A 14,243-nucleotide genomic window follows, 5' to 3' on the forward strand; every position below is an offset into this window, starting at 1 on the left:
ATCAGCCGTGCGTTGTGGCACACACCTGTGGTCCCAGCTACACAGGAAGCTGACACAGGATGATCGCTTGAGCCCAGGAGTTCAGGGCTGCAGTGAGCCGTGTTAACACCACTGCACTCCAGCCCGGGTGACAGAATAAGGCCCTGTCTCCAAAAAATGAAATAAACTAGCTGGGTGCGGTGGTGTGCGCCTGTAATTCCAGCTACTCAAGAGGCTGAGGCACAAGAATCGCTTGAACCTGGTAGGCAGAGGTTGTAGTGAGCTGAGATCACACCACTGCAGTCCAGCCTGGGCCATAGAGTGAGACCCTGTCTCAAAACTAAATGCATGCAAGTTTGTAGACAGAAGCTATACAGCTAGCCATTCAATATAATGCATGTGCAATATGGTGGACCTGCTGTGAACATCCCCATTTGAATGCTGGGCAAACAGAGTAGTTCAAGGTCCCCAGTGCAGCAGGTCCTACTCATTTCAGAAGGGAACTGCAGAAACTATGCCCATCTGGGCACAGCCCCCACTCCACTGGCCTGAGCGCCACGAATCCGGCGCGCGTCCTCCCCATCTTGCCCGCCAGGGGGCGGCAAGTCCCTGCTCCGGGGTCGCGTGCCGCAGAGCTGGTGGGAGATGGTTGAGGGGCGTGGGTGGGTCAGCGTTCCTTGGGGACCCGTGAAGCTTGGGCTTAGGGCTCACAGCATGGGTCCCCAGCATAGACAAGAGGCGGACAGCTTCCCGTGAACTGCAGGGAAGTCATGGGACGCTGTCCTCCAGCGAGGTGGGGACCGGCCATGTCCCTCAGTTCCCCCTCGGTCCTCGGGCCACAGGGACATTAGACTAGGGGGTCAGTTCTGCCAGCCCTGCCCAGGCCTCTTCTGACCAGAGGAGCTGCGACGGACGCGGAGTTCAGGCCCCTTGGCGACCGCGGTCTCCTGAACTCGACCCCTTCCCTGCTCCCATGAGGAAGAACCCTGCCCCTAGAACAGCCTCTCCTCCAGGTGTCTTCCCTACACTACCCCTCCGCCGGCCGGGAACTCCGCCAGGCCTAGAGACGCCGACCCGGCCCTTTCTAGCTCCTCCCCGGCTCGGACCTGGTCCCCGCCCTCGGCCGCCCGCCAGTCCCCGAGGCGTACACGTGTAGATCCCGTCACGCCCGGAAGTCTCGCGTTACTCAAACGCCTCGCGCAGTCGCACTTGCGTTCAGGGGAGGGGCGGGGCGAACGGAAGCCGGGAAGGCGATTCGTAGCTCGCGGGGTACCGGCGCGCGTGCGCACTCCGCAGCCCGTTCAGGACCCCGGCGCCGGCAGAGCGCTCACGAGCTGGCTGGCTGCTTGCACCCACATCCTTCTTTCTCTCGGTCCTGGGGTCGCGGTTACTTGGGCTGGCCGGCGAACCCTTGAGTGGCCTGGCGGGGAGCGGGCCTCGCGCGCCTGGAGGGCCCTGTGGAACGAAGAGAGTAAGCACGGAAGGGCCGGCGGAGGGGCGCGAGGTTGAGGGCGTCGCGATGAATGAATCGGAACGGGGGGTGGGGAGACGCGGAATCTGGAGGTGAGTGGGAGAGGACAAGGGGCCGGAAGGAAACAGGGACATCGAGTGTGTCCCCTCTCGGGTGCACCCTTTATTTTTGTTTTTATTTTTGTTTGAGACAGAGGCTTGCTCTGTTTCCCAGGCTAGAGTGCAGTGGCGGGCGCGATCACGGTTCACTGTAGCCTCGAACTCCCGATCTCAAGCGATCCTCCCGCCTCGGCCCGGGTAATTAAAAAATTTTTTCTTAAGACAGGGTCTTGCTATGTTGCCCAGGCTGGTCTCAAACACCCGGGATCCAGTGATCCTCCCGCCTCGACCTCCCAAAGTGCTGGGGTTACAGGCGTGAGTCACTGCCCGGCCAGGTGCACCCTTTGTACAGGAAAAGGGGTAGGAAAGGCTTCGAGGTCACTGTGATCCCTCTGATCGCGTCCTTTCCCACGCCAGGGCACACAGCATGGCAGAAAACCGAGAGCCCCGCGGTGCTGTGGAGGCTGAACTGGATCCAGTGGAGTACACCCTTAGGAAAAGGCTTCCCAACCGCCTGCCCCGGAGGCCCAATGACATTTATGTCAACATGAAGACTGACTTTAAGGCCCAGCTGGCCCGCTGCCAGAAGCTGCTGGACGGAGGGGCCCGGGGTCAGAACGCGTGCTCTGAGATCTACATTCACGGCTTGGGCCTGGCCATCAACCGCGCCATCAACATCGCGCTGCAGCTGCAGGCGGGCAGCTTTGGGTCCTTGCAGGTGGCTGCCAATACCTCCACCGTGGAGCTTGTTGATGAGCTGGAGCCAGAGACCGATACACGGGAGCCACTGACTCGGATCCGCAATAACTCAGCCATCCACATCCGAGTCTTCAGGGTCACACCAAAGTAATTGAAAAGGCACTCCTCCACTTATACCCTCCGTGATGTGGCTCTTTGCGTGCTGAGTACTGGACCTCGGACCAGAGCCGTGTAAGAAAAGGCCTGTTCCCTGGAAGCCCAAAGGACTCTGCATTGAGGGTGGCGGTAATTGTCTCTTGGTGGGCCCAGTTAGTGGGTCTTCCTGAGTGTGTGTATGTGGTCTGTAACTATTGCCATATAAATAAAAAATCCTGTTGTACCAGTGTCCTGCCACCCCACTGCCACTGACTCTTTCCTGTGTAAATTCTGTGTGTGCCTGAATAGGGATGGTAGGAAACGCTACAAGTATCTAGGTGAAAGGGGAACCCAAGTGTTTCTTGCCTCTATAGAGAGCATAGATTATGCTATGAGCAGTGTAACAAAACAGTACAGTGCAGAAGCCCAGTCATTCCAATGTTTGTTTATTTGTTTGTTTGTTTTTTGAGACACAGTCTCACTCTGTCACCCAAGCTGGAGTGCAGTGGCACGATCTTGGCTCACTGCAAGCTCCACCTCCCGAGTTCACACCATTCTCCTGCCTCAGCCTCCTGAGTAGCTGGGACTACAGGTGCCTGCCACCACACCCTGGCTAATTTTTTTCGTATTTTTAGTAGAGACAGGGTTTCACCGTGTTAGCAGGAATGTTCTCGATCTCCTGACCTCATGATCCGCCCATCTTGGCCTCCCAAAGTGCTAGGATTACAGGCGTGAGCCACCGCGCCCAGCGCTAATGTTTGTTTTAAAGATTTTCATCTTCTAGTTGGGTGCAGTAGCTCCAGCCTGTAGTCCGAGCTACTGGCGGAGGCTGAGGCGGAAAGATCGCTTGAGCCTGGGAGTTTGAAGGTGCAGTGAGTTATGATCGTGCCACCTGCACTCCAATCTAGATGACATACTGAGACCCAGTCTATGCAAAAAAACCACTTCTTTTTTTTTTTCTGAGATGAAGTCTTGCTCTGTCACCCAGGCTGGAGTACAGTGGTGCCATCTTGGCTCACTGCAACGTTTGCCTCCTGGGTTCAAGTGATTCTCTTGCCTCATCCTCCCCAGTAGCTGGGATTACAGGTGAGTGCCACCACGCCCAGCTAATTATTTTTGTATTTTTTTAGTGGAAACACCATGTTGGCCAGGCTGTTCTCAAACTCCTGACCTCAAGTGATCTGCCCGCCTCGGCCTCCCAAAAGCAAAAAATTTTTGAAAACTAGATGGCTGTAGTGGTTTGCACCTATAATCCCAGCTACCTCGTTAGCTGAGGCAGGAGGATCACTTGAGCCCAGGAGTTCGAGGCTGCAGTGAGCTGTGATCACCGCACTGTACTCCTCCAGCCTTGCTGACAAAGCAAGACTGTATCTCAAAAAAAAAAGGAAGCAAACTAAGACTTCAGGACCTTAGTGTCAGGCTCCGTGGTAGGGACTGACAAGTGGCTTCATTTAATTCCTGGACCTGCAGGGCCTACCTAGATGGCACCCGGGCTTTCAGATGCAGAGCCCTTCAGACCCTTTTTTTTTTTTTTTTGAGACAACTTCACTCTGTCATCCAGGCTGGAGTGCAGTGGTGCGATCTCAGCTCACTGCAACCACTGCCTCCTGGGTTCAAGGGATTCTTCTGCCTCAGCCTCCTGAGTAGCTGGGACTATAGGCGTGCATCACCACGTCCTGCAATTTTTTGTATTTTTAGTAGAGAAGGGGTTTCACCATGTCAGCCAGGCTGGTCTCAAACTTCTTACCTCAAGCATTCTGCCCGCCTTGGCCACCCAAAGTGCTGGGATTACAGGCATGAGCCACCGTGCCCGGCCTTCAGACCCTTCTCACTGGGCTGCTCCAGTGGCAAAGGGACCCCCCACTCCAAATAATTACTGGGCACACAGGTAATACTTTCTGTTTGGATATTTGTGGGATGACCTGATTTTTCATATTTATCAAACTAGAGTCAACTAAAGCAATGTTTATCAAAGCGGGTTGTGACCCATTTGTGGGTCACAGCTTCTCAAAAAAAAAAAAAAAAAACCAGGCGCGGTGGCTCACGCCTGTAATCCCAGCACTTTGGGAGGCCGAGGCGGGCAGATCACGAGGTCCAGAGATCAAGACCATCCTGGCTAACATGGTGAAACCCTGTCTCTACTAAAAATACAAAAAATTAGCCAGGTGTGTTGGCACATGCCTGTAGTTCCAGCTACTCCGGAGGCTGAGACAGGAGAATCGCTTGAACCAGGGAGGCGGAGGTTGCAGTGAGCCAAGATCGCGCCACTGCACTCCAGCCTGGGCGACAGAGTGACTCCGTCTCAAAAAACAAAAACAAAAACAAAAAAAACAAGGCTGGGTGTGGTGGCTCACGCCTATAATCCCAGCACTTTGGGAGGCCGAGGCAGGTCAATCTCTTGAGCCCAGGAGTTCGAGACCAGCCTAGGCAACATGGCGAAATCCCATCTCTACAAAAAATATAAAAAGTTGTCCGGGCATAGTGGCATGAAACTGTGGTCCCAGCTACTTGGGAGGCTGAGGTGGGAGGATTACCTGAGCCCAGGATGGGGAGGTTGCAGTGAGCTGAGATCACGCCAGTGCACTCCAGCCTGGGTGACAGCGCAAGACCTTGTCTAAAAAACGAAAAGAAAAAGAAAAAAGAACCCAAGTTAAAAAAAAAGTGCAACTTAAATGGTGGTGTTTTATTGCAGATTTTTTTGTTTTTTTTTGAGGCAGAGTGTCTATCTCCTAGGCTGGAGTTCAGTAGCACAATCTTGGCTCACTGCAACCTCTGCCTCCCAGGTTCAAGCGATTCTCCTGCCTCAGCCTCCTGAGTAGCTGGAATTATAGGCGTGTGCCACAACGCCTGGCTAATTTTTGTATTTTTAGTAGAGATGGGGTTTTGCCACGTTGTCCAGGCTGGTCTCAAACTCCTGACCTCAGGTGATCCACCCGCCTCAGCCTCCAAAAATGCTGGGATTACAGGTGTGAGCCACTAGGCCTGACCAGCAGATTTTTCAGTCAGGCATGTGTATATATATATGTGTAGTATAATAGGATGTACATTGTGTTTTTTACCGTTTGAGGTCATAAGAGTTTAAGAGCCTCTGATTTACAGGTTAGGAACAGAATTTCACTCTAATTCAAGTGAAGGTAGTTTGGTTTGGAGGTCTGAAGATCAGTCTTCTAATTCATCAAAATCCCTTCCTCTGGTATCTGCATATGAAATGGTCCCTACGTTCAAGGAGCTCGCCATCTAATCGGGAAGGTGGACACATAATTTTTTGTGAATGAGTAAGATGTGTGAGACATAACAGTAGCAATGATAAGGAAATGTGGAGATGGAAAGGGCTAATAACTTCCTGGTGGGACCCAAAATGGTTTCACTCACCTTTGATCTGGGTGTTGAAGGATGTATAGGAGTTTGCCAGGCAGAAAAGAGGGCATATTTGGCAGAGAGATGACAGTGGGGCGGGAGATGGGTGGATTTGGCTGGGAATGGTGGCCATGCCTGTAATCCCAGCACTTTGGAAGGCCGAAGAGAGAAAATTGCTAGAGCTCAGGAGTTTGAGACCAGCCTGGGCAATAGAGTAAGACTTCGTCTCTATCAAAAATTTAAAAATTAACTGGGCTTGGTGGTGTGCTGTGGTCCAGCTACTCAGGAGGCTGAGGTGGGAGGATTGCTTGAGCCCAAGAGGTTGAGGCTGCAGTGAGCCGTGACTGAGGGCTTGTGAAACAGCAAAAACCTATCTCAAAAAACAGTGGGCAGGGAGGGGATTAATGAATAGGCAGCTACATTCTGGTACTGGAGGGACTCGAGGTGGCTAGAAAGCAAGAGGTACTGGGAGACACGGCTGCAGACATTTCTTTTTTTTTTTTTTTTGAGACACAGTCTGTCTCTATCGCCAGGCTGGAATGCAGTGGTGTGATCTTGGCTCACTGCAACCCTCTGACTCCCTGGTTCAAGCGATTCTCCTGCCTCAGCCTCCCAAGTAGCTGAGTAGCTGGGATTACAGGTGCACACCACCACACCCAGCTAATTTTTGTATTTTTAGTAAAGACAGAGTTTCACCATGTTGGCCAGGATGGTCTCGATCTCATGACCTCATGATCTGCCCGCCTAGGGCCTCCCAAAGTGCTGGGATTACAGGCGTGAGCCACTGCACCCGGCTGGCTGCGGCCATTTCTATCGGGCCACATCCCTTCCATCAGCCTGACTGCAAGGCTTCCTCGCCCGGGAGCCCCCCAGTAGCCGAGCGGGGAGCCAGCAGGAAGCTGGATGGAGCTGTGTCTCCCTGCACGTATGTGCTCCGGGCCTGAGCCCAGCAGAGGTGGTGGCAGGCAGCCTTTCCCATCTGGTTTGTTTTGGCAGTTCCCTCCTGCAGCCTATTTGTTTGTTGTTTCTACTCCATGTTTTCTCACTGCTTGCCAGTGGGGCTTCCCTCAGTGGCAGTTCTGCAGAAACAGACCTCCACATTGCCACTGAAGGAAGAGTGGGGCCTGGGGCTCACTCTTTTGTGTGTGGGGGGGTGTGAACCAGGCTTCTGCATCTACTGGAGTCCATGCAGGGCAGGTGGAGCAGGGAACCCTGCCTGCAGGCCAGACCGTAGGGAGGCTGGCTCCGGCCTCTGTTCTCCTCCCTTTACCGGTTCTCCAAAGTGACTTCCATCAAAGCTTGGGAGGCCAGAAACAGTGAGCCACGTCTGTAATCCCACCACTTTGGGAGGCCCAGGCAGGCGGATCACCTGAGGTTAGGAGTTCAAGACCAGCCTGGCCAACATGGTGAAACCCCGCCTCTACTGAAAATACAAAATCAGCTGGGTGTGGTGGTGGGCGCCTGTAATCCTAGCTACTCAGGAGGCTGAGGCAAGAGAACTGCTTGAACCCAGGAGGCGGAGGTTGCAGTGAGCCAAGATCGTGCCATTGCACTCCAGCCTGGGAGACAGAGCGAGACTCAGTCTCAAAAAAAAAAAAGCTTGAAAAACAGGGGAGAGGGGTGAGGAGATGGAGGCAAAAGGTGTGTGCAAATACAAGGCCCTGCCCTCCTTTTTACATTTTATTTATTTATTTATTTATTTATTTATTTATTTATTTATTTATTTTAGAGACAGGGTCTCACTCTGTAGCCTAGGCTGGAGTGCAATGGTACAATCATAGCTCACTGCAACCTCGAACTTCTAGGCTCAAGCAATCCTCCTGCCTCAGCCTCCCAGGTAGTTAGGACTACAGGCAAAAAAAAAAAAAAAGAGCTACTATTGTTTTGTTTGTTTGTTTATCTGTTTGTTTTGAGACGGAGTTGTGCTCTTGTTGCCCAGGCTGGAATGCAATGGCATGATCTTGGCTCACTGCAACCTCCACCTCCTGGATTCAAGTGATTCTCCTGCCTCAGCCTCCTGAGTAGCTGGGATTACAGGCATGTGCCACCAAGCCCGGCTACTTTTTGTATTTTTAGTAGAGACGGGGTTTCTCTGTGTTTGCCAGGCTGGTCTCGAACTCCTGACCTCAGGTGATCCGCCTGCCTCAGCCTCCCAAAGTTCTGAGATTACAGGCGTGAGCCACTGTGCCCGGCCAAGAGCTAGTATTGTTTAGTATGAAGCCATTTTGCTAAGAAATGGTTTTAGGCTTCTTAATGGGAATGGGGAGAAGTGAAGGAAGGCAATTTTGTGTGCGTTTAATTCTCAAGTCTGAGTTACTAGTTTCTGCCAGACTCAGTTGTGGCTCGCATAGCAGGGAAGGGGACAGGGCCTTGAAATATTAAGTGGTTTGATCAGGCTGATGATCCCGCTAGAGAGACCCAGCACTTTGTCCCAGGTGAGTTTCTGGTGCTTGGTCAGGAGTTGAGGGAAAAATGGTGTTTCACAAACCCTCAAACCACTAGAGAGGTTGGACAAGAACGTGTCAATTGTAGTTCCTTAGGAAACAGATGTCCAATTGCACAGAGATTTGGGATGAGGCAAAGGTCATCCTACCAGAAGGAAGCCTGTGAAAATGGCCACTTAAGGTCCCAAGACCCTAATGACATTATGGGTGTTTTTCAGTTTATGTGTTTGAGTTTAGTGCTGTTTTCTAATTTTGGTCACGTATTGTTTTTGTAATGAGCAAAAGTTCATTACAAAAGTTTTTTTTTTTTTTTTTTTTTTTTGAGATGGAGTCTGGCTCTGTCACCCAGGCTGGAGTCCAGTGTCACAATCTTGGCTCACCGCAACCTCCGCCTCTCGGGTTCAAGCGATTCTTCTGCCTCAGCCTCCTGAGTAGCTGGGACTACAGGTGTGCGCCACCATGCCCAGCTAATTTTTGTATTTTTAGTAGAGTTGGGATTTCACCATATTGGCCAGGCTGGTCTTGAACTCCTGACCTTGTGACCTGCCCATCTCAGCCCCCAAAGTGCTGGGATTACAGGTGTGAGCTACCGCGCCCGGCCTACCAAAGTTTCATGAAGCCTATTCCTGACTGATCCTTTGTTCTCTAAGTAAGGTGATCAGGGAGTTAGTTATCAAACTGATGAGGGGCTGGGTGAGGTGGCTCATGCCTATAATTTCAGCACTTTGGAAAGCACTTTGGAAAATCATTTGAGGCCAGGAGTTCAAGACCAGCCGGGGCAACACAGTGAGACCCTGGCTCTATAAAAAATAAAGAAGTTGTTTTTTATAGAGTTATATTTTTTATATAAAAAATAAAGAAGTTAGCCAGGCATGGCGGTGCATGCCTGGTGTCACAGCTACTTGGGAGGCTGAGGAAGGATGATCATTTGAACCTAGGAGGTCGAGGTTGCAGTGAGCTATGATCATGCCACCATACTCGAGCGTGGGGAACTGAGCAAGACCCATCTCTAAATAAGTAAAAATAAAACCGATGAGATACCTCAAGAAGTTATTTTATTGCCCATTCCACTAACTAATAAATATCTGATGAATGAATGGGTCAGTGGATACATGGATGGTGCAGAGGAGAATGGCTTGCTGTCTCCTCTATAACAAGCCTCTGCTCCCTTAAGAAAAGGCAACCGTCTTGTCACTTGAAGAATGCAAACAGAGGGTGGACTTTCGCCTTCACAGGACCTGCTAGATTCCTTCCAACTCAGTCTATTAGTCTTGTTTGCTATTAGACAAATATACTTCCCTGAAAAGGGAAAAATTATTTGCTGGTTGATGAACTAAGACACGAGCAGAAGAGCTCACTTAGGCTGGGCACGATGGCTCACGCCTGTAATCCCAGCACTTTGGGAGGCTGAGGTGGGTGGATCACCTGAGGTCAGGAGTTCGAGACCAGCCTGACCAACATGGTGAAACCCTGTCTCTACTAAAAAAAATACAAAATTAGCCAGGTGTGGTGGTGCACCCCTGTAATCCCAGCTATTTGGGAGGCTGAGGCAGAAAAAATTGCTTGAACCAGGAGGTGGAGGTTGCAGTGAGCCAAGATTGCGCCATTGCACTCCAGCCTGGGTGACAGAGTGAAACTGCATCTCAAAAAATAAATAAATAAATAAATAAATCTCCGGGCACGGTGACTCACGCCTGTAATCCCAGCACTTTGGGAGGCTGAGGCAGGCGGATCATCTGAGATGGGGCGATCGAGACCATCCGGGCTAACATGGTGAAACCCTGTCTCTACTAAAAATACAAAAAATTAGCTGGGCATGGTGGCACATGCCTGTAATTCCAGCTACTTGGGAGGCTGAGGCAGGAGAATCACTTGACCCAGGAGACGGAGGTTGCGGTGAGCCGAGATCACGCCACTGCGCTACAGCCTGGGCAATAAGAGCAAAACTCCATCTAAAAAAATTAATTAATTAATTAATTAAATTAAAAATATATATAGACACCCAGAGACACCTCTCTCCATCCCACTATTCTGACGATGCTTTTTCAGTAAGTTGCATGGTAGGGGCAGCTATAATACAATACCCAAGGTAAAGTACCACGAATCTGTCCCTGGCTCCCCAGAGAAACAGGAGACGTTGCTGGAGGAAGGCTAAGGAACACACTGGACATTTGGTCTCCAGGCCTCCCAAGAAAGGACAATGGGAGAAATAATAAAGTGGGGAGTAGGGCAATAACAGCTAGTATTTATCGATTACCATGTGCCAGGAGTTACATAATCCCACCACAGCTGTGGGAGGCAACCACTATCATTTCCACCTCCCCCACTCTGCAAAGAAGGCTCAGAGATCAAGTTACCTGCCCAAGTTAGGCACCTGGCAAGTCAGTGGCAGAATTCAGGCCATCAGGCTGGGCGCGGTGGCTCACGCCTATAATCCCAGCACTTTGTGAGGCCAAGGCAGGCGGATCACGAGGTCAGGAGTTCAAGACCAGCCTGACCAACATGATGAAACCCCGTCTCTACTAAAAATACAAAAATTAGCCAGGAATGGTGGGAGGTGCCTGTAATCCCAGCTACTCAGGAGGCTGAGGCAGGAGAATCGCTTGAGGCAGGAGAATTGCTTGAACCTGGGAGGCGGAGGTTGCAGTGAGCCGAGATCACTCCACTGCACTCCAGCCTGGGCAACAGAGGAAGACTCCATTTAAAAAAAAAGAATTCAGGCCACCAATCCAAGCACTCCTGGTCACCGGACAACCAACCCCTTGAAGCCACCAGGCCACAGATCTGTTTGCTGAGAGCAGAAACCTGGATGTCTGGTTCTATCAATGATTTTCTGACCAAGCAAGTAGCCCTTGCCTCATGGTCTCCAAATTGACTTTGGCAAAGGATTTTCCTTTGGTTCTCCAGCAGGAATCCCTTCTTCAGCGTTCCTTTTTTTTTTTTTTTTTTTTTTTAAGAAAGACAGGGCGTTGTTCTTTCGCCCAGGCTGGAGTGCAGTGGTGCGATCATAGCTAACTGCAGCTTCCAACTCCTGGGCTCAAGTGATCCTCCAGCCTCAGCCTCCCGAGTAGCTGGGACTACAGGCATGTGCCAGCATGCCTGACAAATTTTCTGTAGAGACAGGGTCTCCCTGTGTTGCCCAGACTGGTCTCAAACTCCTGGGCTCAAGGGATCCTCCCTCCTTGGCCTCCCAAAGTGCTGGGATTCCAGGCGTGAGCTACCGTGCCTGGCCCTCCAGCATTCTTGCTTCCTTCACAGTTCCCCAAAGGCCACCCAACAAGGTCCCCAGCCACCTCCCCTCCCAGCACAGAAGGTCTTCTGGGCCTCTGGCTGAACTCGAGCTGAGCTGAGAAGCCACTGCTTGGAAATGAGGAGGGAAAGAGAAGCCAGGAGGCCCCCCTTCCCAAGTCCGACTCCAGGCAGCTGGGGCTCTGTGCTGCCTAGGGGTCTGGGACAGCTCAGGGGGGCTGTAAATTTGCTTCTGCTTGGATTTCCAATCTGAATCCGCTGCCAGGAGGAATCCGTGGAGCAGAGCCTGCCTCCACGCCTGCCATCCTCCTGTCACAACTGGCCCTTTTCAAACCCTGCCTCAGTGGCTGCCTGCTCAGGAAGTGCATGGAAGCTTCGCACGTCCCAGGATCCCAGGGAGCTGGATTGACCAGGGGATGGCTCAGTGCCCCCTCTAGGATGGGCTCTTCTCTGAGCATGTAGTGGAGGGACCACATAATGCAATCCACACATGGGTGGTGACCACAGAAAAGGGACATGCTGGACGCTTGGTAGACACAAAAATGCATCAGAACTTCCATACGCAGCCCTTTGCTCTCTTCGATGACCAGGGCACCTGCACTACATGACTCCAGATGGTACCATTCCCATCAGAGTCTCTATGGATGCCCCTGGGAGTTGGGCAGTGCTCAGCTTTGACGGCTGTCCATGGCGGTCCTGCCAGTGAGATGCCTAAGACATGTACATAAATGACGGCAGTGCCAGGGAAGGAGACGATTTCCTGCTGGGAGATCAAGAAAGGCTTCATGGAGGAGGCGATGCACAGATTTGGGCTTTAAAGAAAAGGAGGAGATGGTGTGGGAGGGTAATCCAGGATGAGCCAAGGGCAGGAAGGCACAAACCATCTCCTGTGGTGGAGGGAGTGGGAGTGAGCAAAGCGGGAGAACAGGCTGGAACATGAAGTGAATGGTAGACCTTGGAGGGTCTGGGTCTCAGTTCTGAGGCAATAGGAAACCATGGCAGGTTCCTGCTCAGGGAATTAGCACAAATGAGGCTGTTCAGTGGGAAAGTTAATTGAGCAGCAATGTTAGGGATTAACTGGGGGGGTCAATGAGGAGATGCTCTGCAGTGGTCCTGGGCCTGTGGGTCAGCATCATGCTAGCAGATGAAGAGCAGGCAGATGGCGGGGGTGGGGGGCACTGGGCAGGGGGATGGTGGGCATTGGACAGGGAGCCCCATGGAGCTTCTTGTTTTCTTCCTGTTCCTCAAGGACAGATGAATGGACCCTGCACTGCTCAGTATCCAAGAGGCTCTGGGCTCCAAACCAGCCTCTCCCCTCTTAGCAGAATTACTATGGCTTCAAACTGGGTGTGGTGACTCACGTCTGTAATCCCAGCACTTTGGGAGGCTGAGGTGGGAGGATCACTTGAGGTTAGGAGTTCGAGACCAGCCTGGCCAACATGGCGAAACCCTATCTCTACTGAAAATACAAAAATTACCAGGCATGGTGGCACATGCCTGTAATTCCAGCTACTCGAGAGGCTGAGGCAGGAGAATTGCTTGAACCCGGGAGGTGGAGGCTGCAGTGAGCTGAGATCATGGGGCCACTGCACTCCAGCCTGGGCAATAGAGTGAGACTCCATCTCAAAAAGAGAATTACTATGGCTTCGGATTGGGTATGGGGTGGACCAAGATCCTCTCCTCCCTCCCGAGCTGCAATCATAGCTCTCTCTCCAAAAGCCCCAGGGGACAAGGCAGTCACCAATCCTATCCAGCAGGCTACAGCATTTAGAGGCTGGTGCCCCTGGCCCATCTCTCACTCCTCTTCTACTGCAGACAAGGATGTAGGGACCCCCGAGAAGCTGTGTGAGGGGAGGGGCAGGTCCCACAGCCCAAAAGGCTCCTCCTCCTCCAGCTGTGTCCACCCCACCCATCTGTCTCCGGTCCCCTCTCCATGGTTAGGTCAGGGCATTGACGCAGGAGTCAGGGTCCTGGGAGAGCAGAGGCTGGGGAAGGGGAGCAGCCAGGACAGAACGCACGTGCGGCCATGTGTGGACGTGAGTGTGATGGTGCACGTCCCAGGACTCTGGAAGGGATCAGAACCAGGAGCCGAGTGGGGCTGGGGGAGCCTGGAGAGCAGGTTTGGGAGGGCTCAAGGTGAGCAGAGGATGCAGGGGAGCAGGGTCTGAGGGAATCAGGCCAGCCAGAAGCATACCAGCTTCTGTCTCCTGACCCCCACCCATCCATCTTGCCAAACCACTCATTTTTTCCTTTTTTTTTTGAGACAGGGTCTCCCTCTGTTGCCCAGTCTAGAGTGCAGTGGCGTGATCATAGCTCACTGCAGCCTCAACTTCCCGGGCTCAAGAGATCCTCTGACATCAGCCTCCTGAGTAGCTGGGACTATAGATGTGCACCACCATGCCCAGCTAACTAAACAAAAATAAAAATTATAGACATGGGATCTCACTATGTTGCCCAGCCTGGTCTCAAACTTCCGGCCTCAAGCAATCCTCCTGCCTCAGCCTCCCAAAATGTTGGGATTACAGGTGTGAGCCACTACACTTGGCCCAAAGCCCCCTCCCATCAAGCTCTTCACCTCACCACACCCTCATGGTCCCTCACCCCGGACAGGTCTTTATTCAAGTCACTTTCTCAGCCTGGTGTCTCTGACTACTTTATTTTAGATAACCCTGCCTGTGCCTTTTCTCCTTAGTTCTTCTGGCTATTTGAAATCCTCTATCTTTTCTTTTCTTTCTTTCTTTTTTTTTTTTTTTTTTTGAGATAGGGTCTCACTCTGTTGCCCAGGATAGAGTGCAGTAGCAAAACCGCAGC

At 52.0% G+C, this 14,243-nt stretch overlaps 1 protein-coding gene across 2 annotated transcripts; it reads left to right on the forward strand.

The window, feature by feature from the left end:
- The first annotated feature begins 615 nt into the window (after positions 1 to 615).
- On the forward strand, positions 616 to 2,631 carry POP7 (POP7 homolog, ribonuclease P/MRP subunit). Of its 2 annotated transcripts, none has more exons than XM_054496403.2 (2): positions 616 to 1,450; positions 1,966 to 2,631. In XM_054496403.2, exon 2 carries the CDS (start codon positions 1,976 to 1,978, stop codon positions 2,396 to 2,398), a length of 423 nt encoding a protein of 140 aa, XP_054352378.1. In that variant the 5' UTR covers positions 616 to 1,450; positions 1,966 to 1,975; the 3' UTR covers positions 2,399 to 2,631. The 2 variants fall into 2 exon arrangements, with proteins under 2 accessions (XP_054352378.1, XP_054352379.1); XM_054496404.2 differs by lacking the exon at positions 616 to 1,450 and adding an exon at positions 1,635 to 1,746.
- The last annotated feature ends 11,612 nt before the right edge of the window (positions 2,632 to 14,243 follow it).

The sequence above is a fragment of the Pongo pygmaeus genome, chromosome 6 (genome assembly GCF_028885625.2).
Source record: "Pongo pygmaeus isolate AG05252 chromosome 6, NHGRI_mPonPyg2-v2.0_pri, whole genome shotgun sequence".
Lineage (NCBI taxonomy): Eukaryota > Metazoa > Chordata > Mammalia > Primates > Hominidae > Pongo > Pongo pygmaeus.

Coding starts and splice junctions, on each gene's coding strand:
- POP7 (XM_054496403.2), top strand. CDS start 1,976: ATGGCAGAAAACCGAGAGCCCCGCGGTGCTGTGGAGGCTGAACTGGAT.